The sequence below is a fragment of the Podarcis muralis genome, chromosome 7 (assembly GCF_964188315.1).
Source record: "Podarcis muralis chromosome 7, rPodMur119.hap1.1, whole genome shotgun sequence".
Taxonomy (NCBI): Eukaryota; Metazoa; Chordata; class Lepidosauria; order Squamata; family Lacertidae; genus Podarcis; species Podarcis muralis.
Window position 1 is genome coordinate 90,158,687 of NC_135661.1, and position 19,701 is coordinate 90,178,387.

At 47.0% G+C, this 19,701-nt stretch overlaps 1 protein-coding gene across 1 annotated transcript in view; it reads left to right on the plus strand.

The window, feature by feature from the left end:
- Window positions 1–534: 534 nt before the first annotated feature.
- DLL3 (delta like canonical Notch ligand 3) overlaps window positions 535–19,701 on the plus strand; it is a 160,726-nt gene continuing 141,559 nt past the window's right edge. Inside the window, exons 1-2 of the mRNA XM_028741844.2 lie at window positions 535–808; window positions 11,273–11,518. Of these exons, the coding sequence (XP_028597677.2) occupies window positions 755–808; window positions 11,273–11,518 (300 nt within the window). The 5' untranslated portion in view covers window positions 535–754. The remainder of the gene's footprint in view (window positions 809–11,272; window positions 11,519–19,701) is intronic.

Consider the following 19,701-nt stretch of genomic DNA (forward strand, 5'->3'; position numbering starts at 1 on the left):
CACCTCACAGGGTTGTTGGGAGGATAAAATGGGTGCTGCTGCCTCTGAATTCCTTGGAGGAAAAGTGGGAACAGAAGCAAAAACCTTCCCTTTTAAGTTCACCGAAATGTTTCGTGCAGCCTAGGATAAGACCTGAATGTTATTTGGGTGTTATTTTGCACGTGTTGCCGAAACACCAGCTCCTGGGTCAAGGTGCCATATTTCATTATATATCTTGGTGACGCTGCTGTGTGTTGAGAGAACTGAATAAGAAAGAGAGAGAAAAGCAAGCCTTTCTCTGCTCCAACCAACCAGCCACTCTCTACCTCGACTTTTCCAAGGGGACCCAGGCGTCCTGCCTGCTTCCTCTCGGCGTTCCCACTAATACAGCAGCTAGCAGGTCTCATTGTGCAAAGAAGAAAAGAGAAGACGTCGGGGGGAGTCGGTTGGGGGGGAGCGGTTTGGAAAGTTTTTGCTTCTCCGAGGGGGCGTGGCCTCTGGCTGCCGGAGGCGGGGCCAAGGCCCGCCCTGCCTATAAGAGCTTCGGAGGGGCCCCTTTACGCTTCCATTCATAAGCTGCGCGCGTGCCTTCCTGCTCCTGTTTGATCTCCAGACTGTTCCCCGGCGCGGCACCTGCGGCTTCGTCTGCGCTCCCCGCCGCTTTGGCTCAACTTCTCCCCTTCTGCTGCTGCTCTTGGACGCCGCTCGCCGGGGACTTGGCTCTCTGCAGAGTCTCAGGAGCTCGCCTTCCTCCTCTCCTTGGAGTCCCGGCTACATGGCTCTCCGCCTCCTCTTCTCCGGCTTCCTGGCGCTGCTGTGCGCCCCGCGGGTGAGTGCGCAGCCATCGGATTCTCGCGCGTAAAGAGAGCGCGCAGCCGGAGCCGCGGGCAAAACGCGCCGTTTCCTACGCGCGAGGAGGGGTGTAGGAGTTAAAGGTGCCTTCGCCTCCCGCTCCCGATGCCTGTTTACGGCGATTTTAGGTGAATCCGAGGAGGACCAGGTGGCTTGCTGCGAATAAAGTAGCCCTTGCGCTCGTGTGTGTACAGACACTTGCGTATCGATCTGCCCAAGCTTTGCTGTTGAGTAGGAGACAGACAGGAGTGTCAACGTGGCCCCACGACTGTGGGTGCCGTGCATCGTGCATGGCCCTGGCACCGAGTGGGTGCCCCGGGCCCCTTAATAGAATTTTGCGGGTGCCCGGGGACCCAGGGAGTTGGCACCTATGGAAGGAGACCGGTCCGTTTGCGTGCGCTCTGGGGAAGAAGGCTGCGTTTGGCACCCCAGCCTTCAGGCTGCAAACCCCGAGGTCTCAGGCAAGGTGTTCATAGTAAAAGGAAGGTCGTGCCAGATGTCGGATTTTTCAAGTTTCTAGTCCACATTACTGTGTATAGGTGGGAAATGTGTGCAGCCTTTTGGAAGGCTGCGAATCTCTAGACAGGACTTGCTTAAACAAGTGCTATCATGACACTTTGGATCCTTATAATAGCTACTTCTTATTAATTGCATATCTTGCCTTTCTTCCACGGACCTAAATGTAGTATATATGGCTCCCCCCGTTTTATTCTTTCAGCAACTGAGGTAGGTTAGGTTGATGGACCAAGGTGATGTGGCGAGGGGTCATGGCTGAGTGGCCCAGTCCTCATCCAACACTCTTAATTTAAGCAACTGTGGTGGTTACTAAATCCTTCGGAAATAGAGCAGAACAGAAGGAAGTTGATTGATTGTTTTTAAAGGAATCTGGTCCTGGGTTGGTAAAGCAAAAGGAACTTGCGTGGAGCACATCTGCTGTTGTCTTCAGAAGTTTTTTGTGCTGCGTTTAAAACAAAATGTGATTTTTAATTAGGCTGCTTCCAGACAAGGGCTTAGTACTGTAAATGGGTCGTTGCCCTATCGCAAGTGGGTTGTTTGCAACAGGTTTTTTGAAAAAGAAACGCTCAGATTTCCCCTGCAAAGGGTAAATCCAAGATTGAATGAAGCGGTGGGGTGCAGGCTGATGTTTTATTGATGTACGTACAGTATCTGCATTTATCGCTTCCCCGTCACTCTGCAATTCCAGAGGCAGTTCAGTATAACAACTTTGGGCACGCTTTCGGAAAACGCTATTTGCACGGGTGATGATAATGGGTGCCTGATGAGACTAAGATTCCGATGCAGCAATTGCACAGAGATTAAAAGGGCAAGATCTGGAAATGTCTTCTGTTAGACATTTCACCAAAACTGGGATTTTAGTTAGAGTGGATGACGGTGTTCTAAAAAGAGAAGTTTGGGTGTTGAAGTTTGCTTAGCTTTGGTTGCTGTGTGTGTCAGTGGTAAAGAGAAGAGCGGTTAAATGAATCGGGGTCTTTCTTGAATCAAAGCGCCGTTTTGTCTTTGTTGCCTGCGGCCCCCATGAAAACTTGTTGCTGAATCCTTTGTGAACTGGGTTTTTCTCTCCTGAACTTTTGCCTCCATCCGCCATAGCCAAAAGTTAGGGATGATGGGAGTTCAGCAACAGCCACCACTGTCCTAGACTTTTAAAAAACCTCTAGCTCAGCAATCTGTTTGGGAAGATGAGTTCTTGTGTGCTGTTGGCATGAAATATTGAGCAGGACTGATAAGCCCCTCTTCCTGGCTACTCCCCTTCTCTGACCTGGCAACGGGGCCCCCGCCTGGTTGCAGAAGGCATTGACCTGAAGGACAGGAATAAAAGAGCAGATGTTTTCTTCCACTTAATGACTGCAACTTTCAGGGTCTGGGTTAGGGGTGTGTGTGTGTGAGAGAGAGATTGAGATCTGCACATCGAAGTATTGCTTTAGTAGTAGATTTCTCGCAGCATTTGTGGCTGTTTGGGGGCATCCCCAGAAGTCCTCTCTGCCCCATAGCATGGACCTCTATTTGGGATCCACAGATCTGGTTGGCCACTGCAAGAACAGGATACTGGATTAGATGTGCCCTTGGCCTGATCCAACAGGTCTCTTCTGAGGTTCTTAGACATCAGTGCAGTCATGGAATCAGTCAGAAGGGATCCCCGGGGGTCATCTAGTCCAACCCCGCTGCAATGCAGGAATCTCAGCTAAAGCATCCATGACAGGTGGCCATCCAACCTCTGCCTCAAAACCTTCAGGAAGGAGAGTCCACCACTGCCCTAGAGAGGCCATTCCACTGTCTAACAAGTCTTGTTTTTACACTTAAATCTTACACTCTTCCTACCCACCCTGACCAGTGCTCTTTCTTCCCAGGCCATTTGCATTTTAATCTTGCATCGCAATTCCTCCCGTCTCCGCTGGACCAGCGTGTAAGCACAGTGGTCTTCTTTTTCGACACCCCCCCCCTCTTTACTGTCCTCTTTGTGCGCTTGGTTCTTGCCACGATAAATTAGTCTTTCAGGTGTTTTGGAACTGTGTGTCGTCGTCCCCCAACCCACCCCACTTTTATTATTCCAGAGTTGACCCTTGGTGTTGAAACCTTTTTGTGGCAGTGTTTTGGATCACGGTTGTCAAATGTAGTTTCAGCCTTTCTGATTCAGGACTTTAAATTGTGCTTTTGTATCAAATTTCCTTTTCTGCGTATACTGTAATGTTTTACTGTTGCTAATGCGAAGAAAGTTTATTTATCTTCTTGGTGTTGAAAAAGCAGACTCTGGATGCTAGTGTGGTTAGAGTGTCAGACTCGGACCAGAGAGCCGGGTTCAAATCCCCACCCATCCATGAAACTGCCTGGGTGGCCTCGGCCTGTCACTGTCTCTCAGCATAACCTACTTCTCAGGGCTGTTGTGGGGATTAAATGGAGAGGGCGAGAACAGTGTGTGCCACCTCAGACTCCTTGAAGGAAAGGTCATAGAATCATAGAATTGTAGATTTGGAAGTGACCCCAAGGGTCATCTAGTCCAACCCTCTGGAATTCAGGAATGATCTAAAATGTACCGTAATAAATAATAAACTCCGGCTGCAATTAAGTTTAGGCTTAGGCTGCATTCCTTCTCACAAACCCTTCCAGGAAAGCATGTACAGTGGTACCTCGGGTTAAGAACTTAATTCGTTCCGGAGGTCCGTTCTTAACCTGAAACTGTCCTTAACCTGAAGCACCACTTTAGCTAATGGGGCCTCCCGCTGCCGCCGCTGCGCAATTTCTGTTCTCACCCTGAAGCAAAGTTCTTAACCCGAGGTACTATTTCTGGGTTAGCGGAGTCTGTAACCTGAAGCGTCTGTAACCCGAGGTACCACTGTATAGGCTCAGGTTATTAGTTAGTATTTTTCACCTTCTTCAATACTGGGGTGTCTTTATAATAAATGCAAATAAATAAATATTATTCGTATCCCGCCCTCCCCGGCCAAGACCGGGCTCAGAGCGGCTAACATCATAAAAACCACACAATGTGCTTAAGACTTGCCAGGACCAACTGTTTCCACTGATCATACAAGGACCTGTGAGCAGGTTGGGGGCATCCTTTGAGCTTGTTTTATGCAAAGGGAAGTAAGTAAGTCAAACGGCATCCTGCCCAGAGGCCTGGCAGAACAGCTCTGTCTTGCAAGCCCTGCGGAAAGATGTCAGATCCCGCAGGGCCCTGGTCTCTTGTGAGAACATTGTACCAGGCCGGGGCCACAGCCCAAAAGGTCCTGGCTCTCGTTGAGGCCAGTCTAATTTCCACCAGGTCGGGGCTGCTTCAGGGAACATCCGATGGGTGAGCTATCTGGGCATGGATTCAGTGAGGAGAAGCAGGAGAGCAGCAAATTTGTTTCACGTGGCTGTTTGCAAAAGTGCGAGGGTTTCCTCACAAAAGTGGGGTGGGTGCTACGTCTATAAAGTCTTTAGAGTTCCTCCAGGAAGCTTGTCTCCTTCCCTCCTGCCGCCAACACACACAAATATATCTGCCTCCAGAGTCGGGAAAGTAGGGTGGAATTTGTGTGAAATGTTCTGTGTGTGTGTATATGAGAGAGAGAGAGACGCACAATGGAAATGTCTAAGCAGAGACCAATGGAAGGCCAGGAACTGCTTTTTCCAGAATGGAGGGAAAGTGTGCAGTGTAATTAATGTAGATTGTACAGTGGTGCCTTGCAAGACGAAATTAATTCGTTCCACGAGTTTTGTCATCTTGCGATTTTTTTTGTCTTGCGAAGCACAGTGTCGGAAAAGTTTTGGAAAAGCTTCAAAAATCACCAAAGTCTTCAAAAACCTCAAAAAAGGCTACCACACCGCGTGCTATGAGTTGCTCCTCGAAGTCAAGTCGCAACTGTATTAACGGTGTTAAGAAAAAGGAAACAAACTTGCAAGACGTTTCCGTCTTGCGAAGCAAGCCCATAGGGAAAATCGTCTTGCGAAGCAACTCAAAAAACCAAAAACCCTTTCGTCTTGCGAGTTTTCCATCTTGTGAGGCATTCGTCTTGCGAGGTACCACTGTAATTTAGATTCTGTTGTGAGTGCAGTGGATGCTCGGGTTGCGAACGTGATCCGTGCGGGATGCACGTTCACAACCTGCAGCTTTGCGTCTGCGCGGATTGCGATTCGGTGCTTCTGCGCATGCACAAAGTCCGATTTAGCACTTCTGCGCATGCACGACTGCCAAAACCCAGAATTAACCCATTCTGGTACTTCGGGTTTTGGCAGTCCATAACCCGAAGAAACACAACCTGAAGCGTCTGTAACCCAAGGTATGACTGTATATGGTTCGCTATGGTTGTAAAAGGAGGTGGGGGCCTAAAGAAAGAGACTGGGAGAGTGACTCCAGTGTCCTGCTCTAGATGGGGGTGTCTGGGAAAGAGACATTGCTTTCTCTGCAAAAAGAGCTCAGAGGAAGAAAGAGCCCTTGTCATGGTCAGAGGGGGTGGGGAATATGATGCAAGTTTCTGGGCAACATGTTCCCTGCAGACATCTGGTTGGCCACTGTGAGAACAGGATGCCGGAACCCTGCGGTCGGAAGCAGCGCATGGGTGGGAAAAAATGTCCGGCAAAATTTTGCCCAAAAAGCTCAACAACTTTGGCCAGAATTCTTAAAAAGCTCAAGAACTTTTGTGTCTGGATTTTCACTTTTTGAAATATGGCAACCCTACTCTACAACAGTGTGTAGAAATCAACAGGCGATTGTTAATTTTTTGACAGCATGGAGATGAACACTTTCAACTGGTTGTTGTTGTTGTTTAGTCGTGTCCGCCTCTTTGTGACCCCCTGGACCAGAGCACACCAGGCCCTCCTGTCTTCCACTGCCTCCCGCAGTTTGGTCAAACTCATGCTGGTAGCTTCAAGAACACTGTCCCACCATCTCGTCCTCTGTCGTCCCCTTCTCCTTGTGCCCTACATCTTTCCCAACATCAGGGTCTTTTCCAGGGAGTCTTCTCTTCTCATGAGGTGGCCAAAGTCTTGGAGCCTCAGCTTCAGGATCTGTCCTTCCAGTGAGCACTCAGGGCTGATTTCCTTCCGAATGGAGAGGTCTGATCTTCTTGCAGTCCATGGGACTCTCAAGAGTCTCCTCCAGCAGCAGAATTCAAAAGCATCCATTCTTCGTCGATCAGCCTTCTTTATGGTCCAGCTCTCACTTCCATACATCACTACTGGGAAAACCAGAGCTTGAACTATATGGACCTTTGTTGGCAAGGTGATGTTGCCAAATCCAGCTGTAGTTCCTGTCGCAAGAGCTCAGGGCCGTCTTAAGCATATCTGGCGCCATGGTGCAAATATCTTTCCGGCGCTGCCCCCTGTTTCCCAGAGTTGTCAACCTTTTTTGGGGGGGGGGGGGCACTTTGGTCTGGCTCCTTTACATCGCGTGGTCCAATGTGCGCTCAGTGCTGCACGTAAGTAAGAGGCTCCCAGATCACAGCCCAGATGGCCTCCCGTGAAGCCTCCCTCTAAGCGCCCGGTGCCCCTTGCCTGCCCCCATCCAGGGAAGTCTGTGCCACAGGAGGGCCAGCAAGCAGATCAGGTAGCTTGCCGGCTGTGCCATCCTCGCTCGGTGTCAGGATCGCACAGGGCGCTTCCCTGCTCCACTCGCAGACTCCGCAGGGAGGTGCGCAGGCAGTGACGCGGCCAGAGAGGGGCGCCCTGTGCCCACCCCCGATCGCGCCTGTCAGGCACCCAGGCAGCCCTGGCAGGAGGGGACGCAAAGGGCCTTCCCTGAGCCGGACGCAGCACGCTCCGATGGGTGGCTGAGAGGAGGGGAGCAGGGAAGGGAGCGCGCCCTGACTCTCCTTCCTAGACACTCAGCCTGTGGCACCCTCCAAAATCTGGCACCCTGGCGCCCCATGTCACTAACGTCTATGGGTAAGACGCTCCTGTTAGAGCTTCTGAAAAGGTTGGCAGCCATAAGTACAGTGGTACCTCAGGTTACAGGGACGCGGGTGGCGCTGTGGGTAAAAGCCTCAGCGCCTAGGGCTTGCCGATCGAAAGGTCGGCGGTTTGAATCCCCGCGGCGGGGTGCGCTCCCATCGTTCGGCCCCAGCGCCTGCCAACCTAGCAGTTCGAAAGCACCGCCAGGTTCAAGTAGATAAATAGGGACCGCTTTCTAGCGGGAAGGTAAACGGCGTTTCCGTGTGCGGCTCTGGCTCGCCAGATGCAGCTTTGTCACACTGGCCACGTGACCCGGAAGTGTCTCCGGACAGCGCTGGCCCCTGGCCTCTTGAGTGAGATGGGCGCACAACCCTAGAGTCTGTCAAGACTGGCCCGTACGGGCAGGGGTACCTTTACCTTTTACCTTGGGTTACAGACACTTCAGGTTACAGACTCCACTAACCCAGAAATAGTACCTTGTGTTAAGAACTTTGCTTCAGAATGAGAACAGAAATCATGGGGCGGCAGCAGGAGGCCCCATTAGCTAAAGTGGTGCTTCAGGTTAAGAACAGTTTCAGGTTAAGAGCGGACCTCCAGAATGAATTGAGTTCTTAACCCGAGGTACCACTGTACTCTGGGAACTGACTGCAGCATTGGAGGCGGTTAATGAAGTTTCAGAGGTCAGCAGACTTTTTCAGCAGGGGGCCAGTCCACTGTCTCTCAGACCTTGTGGGGGGCCAGACTATATTGGGGGATGAACGAATTCCTATGCCCCGCAAATAACCCAGAGATGCATTTTAAATAAAAGGACACATTCTACTCATGTAAAAACACACTGATTCCCAGACCGTCGGTGGGCTGGATTAAGAAGGCGATTGGGCTGGATCTAAGGCCTGGGGCTTAGTTTGCCTACCCATGAAGTTTGTGCTTTGTGAGCAGCTGCAGTGCAGCCCCCCCCCCTGCCTGGGCCAGGGTGGTTGTGGGCTGAGGCCTCAGGGCAAGCATATTGGGTCCAGAGCATAACTTGGAGGTTGGCTAGCTGACTGTTGCCCACTGTGCAAATTTCACTTCCTGCCTGGATAAAAGGCTGTGAGGAAGGAGTAAGGATGGGGAAAGGGTCATTGTTACTGCCACTTACTGCTGAGCTAGGTTCAAGGTTCTTGAACAACTTAGGTCAAGGGTACCTCAGGGATTACCTGAACCCTTACATCCCAGCTCAGATCACTGAGATCAGCTGCTGGCAGTGTTCGAAATTAGCCAGGCGCTATGCGCATTTTGCACCCGGCTTTTGACCACTTGTGACCAAGTGAAGATTCCTGGGCGTCAGGATGGTGCCTGACGTCTCCAGCATCTGGGGATCACTGGATTTGGACTGTTTTCACACACTGATACCCCACCCTATCGTATTCTGTCAGTTCTATTTTATCTGCACAATCAGAAATGAATTTCTGAAACCTAATTGCGTTTTCTGGGCAGCCTGAGCAGGAAGAGTCACCGTTAAGAAAAAGAGTTTGGATTAATAGGCCAATATATATGTGGACTAGGGACGCGGGTGGCGCTGTGGGTAAAAGCCTCAGTGCCTAGGACTTGCCGATGGAAAGGTCGGCGGTTCGAATCCCTGCAGCGGGGTGCGCTCCCGTTGCTCTGTCCCAGCGCCTGCCAACCTAGCAGTTCGAAAACACCCCCGAGTGCAAGTAGATAAATAGGGACCGCTTTATAGTGGGAAGGTAAACGGCGTTCCGTGTGCTGTGCTGGCTCGCCAGATGCAGCTTGTCACGCTGGCCACGTGACCCAGAAGTGTCTGCGGACAGCGCTGGCTCCCGGCCTATAGAGTGAGATGAGCGCACAACCCTAGAGTCTGGCAAGACTGGCCCGTATGGGCAGGGGTACCTTTACCTTTACCTTTATATATGTGGACTATCCCTGGACTAAGTGACTTCTCTTCTTTCAGTTCTCAAAGCTCTTAACCTAGCTCAAGCTTGCTATCTGAACTAGCCAGATGTTTAACTGAGAATCCATCACACTCAGTCCATCATTTGAAAAGACTTTAGAGCCGTCTGGCCCCCAAGACTTGCCTAGTTTATATATCCGAGTTTCTAACACCGGCTGCAGGTACATTGTTGGTCATTCCCCAAGTTGGTGAGGCTCATTTGACCATGAGAAGCCAAGCCTTTTGTGTCATTGGCCCAGCCCTGTGGAATACTCTGCCAATAGTATGGAATAACTGTGCCCACCACGCCTATGAAGGCAGTTAAGAATTCATCCTTCCATAATGCGTAATTGATGTCTGCATTTAACCTTGTATGGTTTTATGTTTCTATCGCTGTAAACCGCTTTGAGATACACCATATTTTTCCGTGCATAAGACGATGTTTTTTATTTATTTTAAAATGATGTTAAAAATTGGGGCTCATCTTATACACAGATAGTGCAGGGGGGGGCGATTGGTTTCAGCTGCGAGCAGGAGATTCTCAGCGTCACAAGGGTGGGCGATTGGTGGCTGTCGCAAGGGCTGTTTGTGATGGGCTGCCGCTGCGGCAATTGGGCGGTTTTTTGGCGGCTGCCGGCATTGAACGGGCAGACGATTGGTGGCTTTGGCAACGCTCGCCTTTGTCAGTATTTGCGCGTTGGGTGACCGATTTTTCGGCAGTTCCCCCCCCCAAAAAAAGCTTAACAGCCCTTGGCAATCTCCCCCTATTTTCTTAATTTTGAGTCCCCCAAAATAGGGGGTGTCTTATACACAGGGGAGTGTTAGACACAGAAAAAGACGGTTATATATCTATATCTATTTATGACATAAAGATAAAGGACCCCTGACCGTTAAGTCCAGTTGCAGATGACTCTGGGGTTGCGGCGCTCATCTCACTTTACTGGCCGAGGGAGCCAGTGTACAGCTTCCGGGTCATGTGGCCAGCAGGACTAAGCCGCTTCTGGTGAACCAGAGCAGCGCACGGAAACGCCGTTTACCTTCCCGCTGGAGTGGTACCTATTTATCTACTTGCACTTTGACGTGCTTTCGAACTGCTAGGTTGGCAGGAGCAGGGACCGAACAACCGGAGCTCACCCCGTCGCAGGGATTCGAACCGCCGACCTTCTGATCGGCAAGCCCACGATGCTCAGTGGTTTAGACCACAGCGCCATGCGCGTCCCTTATTTATGACATAGTGGTATACAAATATCGGTATCAATAAATGAATAGTTCAGTGGCAGAGCATTTGCTGTGCACGATTTAGGAAATTCCAGGTTCAATTCCTAGCGGCACCTCCAGGAAGCACTGTGAAAAGACCCCTGCCAGAAATCTTGGAGCGCCACTGTACAGGGTGATAAAGACTAGGACCAGCCACCTGAGAAACAGTTTCTACCCAAATGCATTTCTGGTTTTAAACGCAGTAAAAGGAGTCTCTATAGGAGTATATTGTATTTTAAAATGGGGTTTCAGAGTTTTTGAATGTCTTATGTAGATTTTTCCATTTCATTGTTCTGTATGGGACAATGAAGGGACGCAGGTGGCGCTGTGGGTAAAAGCCTCAGCGCCTAGGGCTTGCCGATCGAAAGGTTGGCGGTTCGAATCCCCGCGGTGGGGTGCGCTCCCGTTGTTCGGTCCCAGCGCCTGCCAACCTAGCAGTTCGAAAGCACCCCCGGGTGCAAGTAGATAAATAGGGACCGCTTACTGGCGGGAAGGTAAACGGCGTTTCCGTGTGCGGCTCTGGCTCGCCAGATGCAGCTTTGTCACGCTGGCCACGTGACCCGGAAGTGTCTCTGGACAGCGCTGGCCCCTGGCCTCTTAAGTGAGATGGGCGCACAACCCCAGAGTCTGTCAAAACTGGCCCGTACGGGCAGGGGTACCTTTACCTTTACCTTTTATGGGACAATGACAATAAAGATATCGTATCCTATCACCAGTCAGTGCAGAAAATGCTAATCTGGATGGACCCAATGGTCTGATTCGGTGTCAGGCAGATAGCTTCCTGTGTTCCTGTAATAGCTGAGAGGGAGGGGGCTGCAAGGACTCTCCTGTGTTAACTGGTTTCCCCCCTCTTCTCTTTATTGCGCACAGGCTGAGCTGGCTGGCGTCTTCGAACTTCAAGTCCACTCCTTCACCACCACCAGCCTGCGGAGCTTCTGCCACGGCGGCCAGCCCTGCCGCCTCTTCTTCCGCGTCTGCCTGAAGCACGCCCAGGCCGTGGTTTCTCCAGAGCCCCCCTGCACCTTTGGGGCAGCCTTGAGCGACATCGTCCCTGCTGACCGCAACGCCGTGGCCACCAGCGGGCCCATCCGGGTCCCTTTCCACTTCAAGTGGCCGGTGAGCTCCTTCCCTCCCAGGCCTCAGATCTGCATGTTCTGAGCCTCTCGGTTTCAAACTCAGGACAGGAAGTCGTACTCTGCACCCCTTTCACCCATGGGATCCTGATGAATTTGCTACCTGTGTCCCATATAGTGGACATTTTCTGTCTGGCACATGCCTTGTTTCTGTACTTTAGTGTGGAACAAGAAGGTATGGGAAGAGATGTGTTGAGGCATGTGTGGGGCTAGGATATCTGTTGGGGGGTGGAGAACCTCAGTTAAGTATTTTTATTGATTTACTTGAATGTGTGGGAATGTTCAGGGTGGCAGAAGAGGATATATTGTTTATTAATATTCTAATAATAATAATAATAATAATAATAATAATAATAATAATTTATACCCCGCCCATCTGGCTTCCAACTGAATATTCTGGGCGGCTTCCAACTGAATATTAAAAACAGTACAGCATCAGACATTAAAAACTTCCCTAAAGAGGGCTGCCTTCAGTTGTCTTTTAAAAGTAAAATAGTTGTTTATTGCCTTGACATCTGTTGGGAGGGCGTTCCACAGGGCAGGAGCCACTACCGAGAAGGCCCTCTGCCTGGTTCCCTGTAACCTCACTTTTCGCAATGAGGGAACCGCCAGAAGGCCATCAAAGCTGGACCTCAGTGTCCAGGCTGAATGATGGAGGTGGAGACGCTCCTTCAGGCATACTGGACCAAGGCCGTTTAGGGCTTTCAAGGTCAGCACCAACACTTTGAATTGTGTTCGGAAACGTACTCTAGCAAGTTCCTTTACTTAGCAGAGTTTACACTCCCCTTTTTACATGCACAGCAGATAGCTGGTTGCAGGCTCGTGTGAGCCTCTCACTATTACAGTGGTACCTCGGATTACATACGCTTCAGGTTACATATGCTTCAGGTTACAGACTCTGCTAACCCAGAAATAGTGCTTCAGGTTAAGAACTTTGTTTCAGGATGAGAACCGAAATTGGGCTCTGGCGGCACGGCGGCAGCGGGAGGCCCCATTAGCTAAAGTGGTCTTCAGGTTAAGAACAGTTTCAGGTTAAGTACGGACCTCAGGAACGAATTAAGTCCTTAACCCGAGGTACCACTGTATACAATTCGGTCTGTTTCAGATTGAATTGTACGTTCCTGGTAAGTTCCCTTGAATCCTTCTTAAAAGAATAAAGACACCACAATCTTATTCAAAGTCCAGGGCAGTCTTTAGCATATGAGCCACCCAGATCCACCCAGCGCCACCCCCATGCAGAGATGAAACAAGTCCATGGCTCCACCAGTGATTCCGACTGCCGGTTATTTCTCTCGCGGGATCCTTCTATAGTTGCAGCCTCAGGCTGGAGGCTCCTTCGCCTCGCCTTCGCCTCCCCAACCCACCAACGGAGCCGCTTGCTGCAGGAAGTTTCCAAGGTTTTAATTAATTTGCAGCAATTAAAGCGCGGTTAAGAGAGGAGGCACGGAACAGCGGCGCAGCTCCCCCCCCCCAAAAAATCTCCAAACAAAAGCAGGCGTGGGGTTGCCTTCCCTCGTTCCCAGATTTCTTTTCTTAGCGGGTTGGAAACGGTTCGCCGGATGATTTTTATTTCGACACCACAAACTTGAGGGGAAAAGGGGAGAGTGCCACTGATGGCGCGGAACGTCTTTGGTAAATGAGCGCACAAAGTTGAAAGTCCTTTAGCGAAACAATAGGTATACATTTTGGTAATACCTAGGTATATATGTATTTTGTTTTTCTAGCTTGATCAAAATTATTTATTATTTCATAACAGGTAGATAGATCCATATATACGTGCCCAGCTTCCAACCAGTCTCCTATCTGGTTTTTATCCCGCCTTTCTTCCAAATTGCTCAGGGGTGAGATGAATGATTTCTCCCCCTTCACTTCCTTTATCCTAGGGGTAGACAGTGTTTGAAGTCAATTCCCATCACCTGCAGCCATCACAACGAACAGGCAGGGATGATGGGAGTTGTAGTCCAACAACATCTGGGAAGGGGGACAGAAACAGGTCGGCTACTCTGTTTTATCCTGCAGGGGTGCATCAGAAACGCACAGCTGGATCAGACACAGTTATCCGTTCAGTTCGGCATCTTGCTGTTTGGGTATCACTCGGAAACCCATGAGGAATCGGTATCTGCAGACATTTTTTGGGGGGGGCCCTGAAACTCGAGCTTCCATGGGGGGGCCCTGCACAACCAACAACAAGGTCTGGGTTGGTCTCTTCTTCAACCAGGTTCTTCCATGACGGATCACGACACCTTCGCAACATTTGTGCTTCTCACTCTCAGACATTGGGATTGCTGAAATATATACGAAAAAGGAATAATAATCAGGGGTCAGCAAACTTTTTCAGCAGGGGGCCGGTCCACTGTCCCTCAGATCTTGTGGGGGGCCGGACTATATTTTTTTGGGAGAAATGGACCAATTCCTATGCCCCACAAATAACCCAGAGATGCATTTTAAATAAAAGGACACATTCTGCTCATGTAAAAACACGCTGATTCCCGGACCGTCTGCGGGCCGGATTAAGAAGGCAATTGGGCTGGATCCGGCCCACAGATGTTAGTTTGCCTACCCATGAAATAATTCATTTGAGTCGCTCGACTCAAATTGGGTCTTGTTTTAGGCAGGATTTGCCAACTCAGAGGCTCTAATTCAGCCTTTCTCAACCTGTGGGTCCCCAGATGTTGTTGGACTACAACTCCCATCACCCCTAGCTAGCAAGGCCAGAGCTCAGGGATGATGGGAGTTGTAGTCCAACAACATCTGGGGACCCACAGGTTGAGAACCGCTGCAAGGCTTTTTCTCTTTATATTTCCCCCGTCCTGCCCACTCATATACCTTCCAAGGTATTTTTACCTATCTCCTGCAATTTCTTCTCCAGTTCTCCTTTCTCCTTTCACACTCAACTTATAACTTAGTCTCTGCCCCGCCATTGAAAAAGAAGCCATTTTATCTCCTTCCTCCTCTCTAATTCCTTTTGCATTGAGTCCTTTTTCTCATCTGTTTCCTCTTATTCACTTCTCTGTTCCTTTTTTTTTTTTTAATTCTCCTTTTATCGCGCTTTCTAATTTCCTTTTACACCTCCTCTGGCCTTTCCACTGCCTTTTCATCCCTTTCTTCTCCACCCAAAAATGCTTCTCTGTCTCTCGACCATCTTTACTCATTTCAGTGGTCTAACCAAAATGTGTGCGCATTATCAAAAGACAAGTAAATTGTCAAATTATGTGTGCGCATTATCAAAAGACAAGTAAATGCTACTTCTTTTTTTCCTTTTTGGCGGTATGGTTTATCCACGTGCAACAAATTTGAACAGGACTTCTTTAAAGAAGTGATACCCTAGTGAAGACTGCCGGCCCTGCCATTAGGCAGGATGAGGCAAGTGCCTCAGACAGTTGATTTCGGGGTGTCATGACAGCTGACTGTTAAGTTAATATTATTATCATCATATATTATTTTACTGCCAGGGAAGAGGGGAAGCAGTTATGAGATTTTCAGCTTCAGGTGCTAAAATAAATTAGTCAGATTTTGGGTATTAGGTACCTTGACTTGGAGCGGAGCTGGGGGGTGCACGTGGTATTTGCTGCTCTGACTCCCTCAGAAATATTTATTATTACTATTACTATTATTATTATTACTACTACTACCGTATTTTTCCATGTATAAGACACCTCCTATTTTGGGGGAGTCAAAATTAAGAAAATACACTATCCGTGTATAAGACAACCCCTTATTTAAACTTCAAAAAATTAGGAAAAAATATAGTCTTATACACGGAAAAATACAGTTCTTCTTCTTATTATTATTATTTTGCGTGTGTGCAGCCCAGCTTAATAAGAATTTATTTGCTGTTTTTCCTCACTTGGTTAAGGGAAAACAGACAACACAATACACGATTTTAATATTTGAGTGTAACCCTAAAGGTGTTTCCCCGCCAACTTGTTCCCTCACAGTTCTTGTTCTGAGGAGAAAACGAGAGAAATTTTCTTTTTTTCTTTTACAATTTTGGTCTATGTGGTGTTGGGAAGGCAGCCATTTATATTTATTTTTGGATCCGAGTATGTTATGCTGAATCAAATTGTCGTGCTTTTTATTAAGTGTAAGCCACGCTCTGGGAGTTTGAAGGAAGGCTGTTGTAGAGAAAAACAACAGGAGACTGAGGAGAAATTGTGAGGGAAATACTGGACTGAGGTGGGGACAGTCTAGCCGCCATCTGGGGCAAACAGAGGCCTACTTAGTTGGCCATAAATACCACAGCCAGCTTTTTATTTTTATTTTAAATATTTTATTTTATTTAAATCTGACTCCATTTTAGCCGGTAGACGGAAAACCGCCCAGCAGCTTTTAGGCCGCCCTGAGGCCTTTCTCTCTTTTTAAAATAATATTTTTTATTAATTTTAACATATAAATTATAAAATGTACCACAAAAATACAATCTTTTTGGACTTCCATCAGCACCTCTGATGATCCACCGTTTTCACCACTTCTTACGCATTTCTTAACTTTATATTGCCTTTACGTCTCTTGACAAATCATCCTCCCCCTTCTCCATTTTTACAATACTTCGAATAATACTCCTCACAAAACTTCTTGCAACCCTACAAACGTTGTCTGTTCTTCACAATTACTTTTCAAGTAGTCCGTAAATTTACTCCAGTCTTCCGTGAATTTCTGGTCTCGCCGGTTTCGAATCCTTCCTGTTAGTTTATCTAGTTCTGCTTAGTCCATTAACTTCATCCTCCATTCTTCCATCGTCGGTAATTTTTCTTGCTTCCATTTTTGGGCCAGTAATATTCTTGCTGCTGTTATTGCATATAAGAAGAGTTTACATTCTTTCTGTTTATATCACTTCCCACAATGCCCAGTAAAAATGCTTCTGGTTTCTTTAGAAATGTATATTTCAACATTTTTTTCAACTCATTATATATCATCTCCCAGAAGCATTTCACCTTTTTACATTCCCACCACATGTGATAAAATGTTCCCTCTTTTTCTTTACATTTCCAACATTTATTACTAACTTTATACATTTTTGGAGGCCTTTCTCTTGGAGCAAGGCCAGATTGACACACGACTCTCCTTCCTTCCTTCCTTCCTTCCTTCCTTCCTTCCTTCCTTCCTTCCTTCCTTCCTTTTTCCAAATCCTTTATTATTTTACTCACATAATATACACTCTTTACAACAAACAACTCCAAAAAAAAAAAAAAAAACCCAGCTCCAAAATAAAATCCTATGTAACAAAACCATAAGTCCCATGTTTTCATTTACACTGATCTCCTTTAAAGATGAACTTTAACAGGGAGAAATGTAAAGTATTGCACTTGGGCAAAAAAAATTAAGAGGCACAAATACAAGATGGGGGACACCTGGCTTGAGAGCAGTACATGTGAAAAGGATCTAGGAGTCTTGGTTGACCACAAACTTGACATGAGCCAACAGTGTGACGCGGCAGCTAAAAAAGCCAATGCAATTCTGGGCCTCATCAATAGGAGTATAGCATCTAGATCAAGGGAAGTAAGAGTGCCACTGTATTCTGCTCTGGTCAGACCTCACCTGGAGTACTGTGTCCAGTTCTGGGCACCACAGTTCAAGAAGGACACTGACAAACTGGAACGTGTCCAGAGGAGGGCAACCAAAATGGTCAAAGGCCGGGAAACGATGCCTTATGAGGAACGGCTAAGGGAGCTGGGCATGTTTAGCCTGGAGAAGAGGAGGTTCAGGGGTGATATGATAGCCATGTTCAAATATATAAAAGGATGTCACATAGAGGAGGGAGAAAGGTTGTTTTCTGCTGCTCCAGAGAAGCGGACACGGAGCAATGGATCCAAACTACAAGAAAGAAGATTCCACCTAAACATTAGGAAGAACTTCCTGACAGTGAGAGCTGTTTGACAGTGAAATTTGCTGCCAAGGAGTGTGGTGGAGTCTCCTTCTTTGGAGGTCTTTAAGCAGAGGCTTGACAACCATATGTCAGGAGTGCTCTGATGGTGTTTCCTGCTTGGCAGGGGGTTGGACTCCATGGCCCTTGTGGTCTCTTCCAACTCTAGGATTCTATGATCCTCTTTGATACTTTTACTTGATATTTCTTGCTGCTTTCTTTATAGAAACCTTTATGAAAATTCAAATCTCTTAAATCCTATACCAATCTTTAACAATTAATCCCTTCACCTCCCTCCTCACAGCCCAGTACATCCCTCCACCCAGGTGTGATCTTCTTTACCTACAATTATTTTTGTTATTGTTGCGTTATCCACTTTATTTGTTATTCCAACCTCAATATATTATTATCCTATTTCCTTGCGCCTTTTAAACTTCTGCATATTGATTTTTAATCTACAGCACCGACTTTTTTCATGTATTCCTTAACGCATTCCCACTCTATTAATTTTTTGATTAGAGTAGCCTCTAATTGATGCTGTTAATTTTGCCATCTCCGCAAATTCAAGAAATTTGGTTCTCCATTCTAATAATTCTAATATTTGATCCAGTTTTTTGCCACTAGGATTCTGGCTGCCGCGGTTGCGTAAAGGAATACATTTTATCCTTAGGGATGTCACTCGATACTAAACCCAGCAAAAATGCCTCTAGTTTTTTAAAGCTCGAACTAAATACAGGTGAAACTCGAAAAATTAGAATATCATGGGAAAGTTCCTTGAGTTCTGTAATCCAACTTGAAAGGTGAAACTAATATATGAGATAGACTCGTGACATGCAAAGCGAGATATGTCAAACCTTGATTTGTTATCATTGCGATGATCATGGCGTACAGCTGATGAAAAGCCCCAATGAACAATCTCAGAAAATTAGAATATTCAAGGAAATCAGCAAAACGAGGATTGCAAATCGAGCAAGATTGGACCTCTGAGAAGTAGAAGCACATCGCGCTTTGCATGTCACGAGTTGAACTCATATATTAGTTTCACCTTTGAAGTTGAATTGCTGAAATGAACGAACTTTTCCACGATATTCTGATTTTTCGAGTTTCTCCTGTATCTTTTTAAGCTCTTCATGTATCATAATCTGGAATTGTTTCACCACGAATCTCCTGTCTGTCCCCGCCTCAGCATTTTCCCTGACGTATAAAAATGGTTTCCCTGCATTCGCCAGCGTGTGAGAATGGACTTTGCGTGTGCAAGTCCTAGTCTTTAACTGTAGCTGAAAAAGTACCAAGGTGGATGCGAAATGGCTGCTCGCCGGCAGTTCCCTCACACCTTCTTGGGGGTGTTTACTAAGCCTGAGGCGGCCATTTCTGAACATGACAGCCTCACCTCCCATAACAGTACTTTGGAAGTAAAACTAAATTCAAAACTCTTCCCCCCCCCCAAAAAAAATTATTGATTTTCCACATTTATTTATTTATTTATTCTATTTTTTAAATTGCTTTTCAAAAAATAATAATTAAACAAACAAACATAGATCTCGACCGTTTTTAAACCCAATCCTAATAACATTGTTAAATGACTTCCTCGTTGAATTTCAGTGTATGTCATTTTAACAGTTTTCCAAAACCAATTTTCTCGTCAGATTAACTTGTTCACTTAACATCTTCCTTTCTGTCTATTTTGGCATTAAACATATTAATTCCTAACATTACGTATTTAAATCCTAAGCCTATCTAACATTTGCAAGCTTTTCCAATTAAATTAACAGCATATTTAACTAAATAGTTTTTAAATTTCTTCCATTCCTCCTGGTACTCCTCCTCCTTCTGGTCGCGGACTCTTCCAGTCAGGTCGGCTAGCTCCGAAAACTCCATCATCTTCATCTGCCATGATTTTCCACATTTATAACAGATATAACATATGAAACACACAAAAGAAAACACGTTACAATACTGAAAACAAGAAACAATCAATATAAACACTTATTACTTCTAAAACCCTATCTAACTTCCTCGCATCCCCCCTAACTGAATTTCATTGTATCACCTTGTAACTGTTCTCCAAAACCCTCTTTCTGATAAAATTATCTCCTTCAATTTACGATCTTCTTCTCTTTTCTTAATAATCTAAATCCATAATGCTTTACAGTTCATTCTTATTCTAATCCTAAAACCATTTGATACTTTCAAGTGACTTCTTATGTTCTTATTGTATCTTATGTTACAATCGTTAACGGAAAAATCCGAGGGCTCCCTTGGACAAAAACAAAGACACCAACCAGGATAACTTGGAGCAAAAC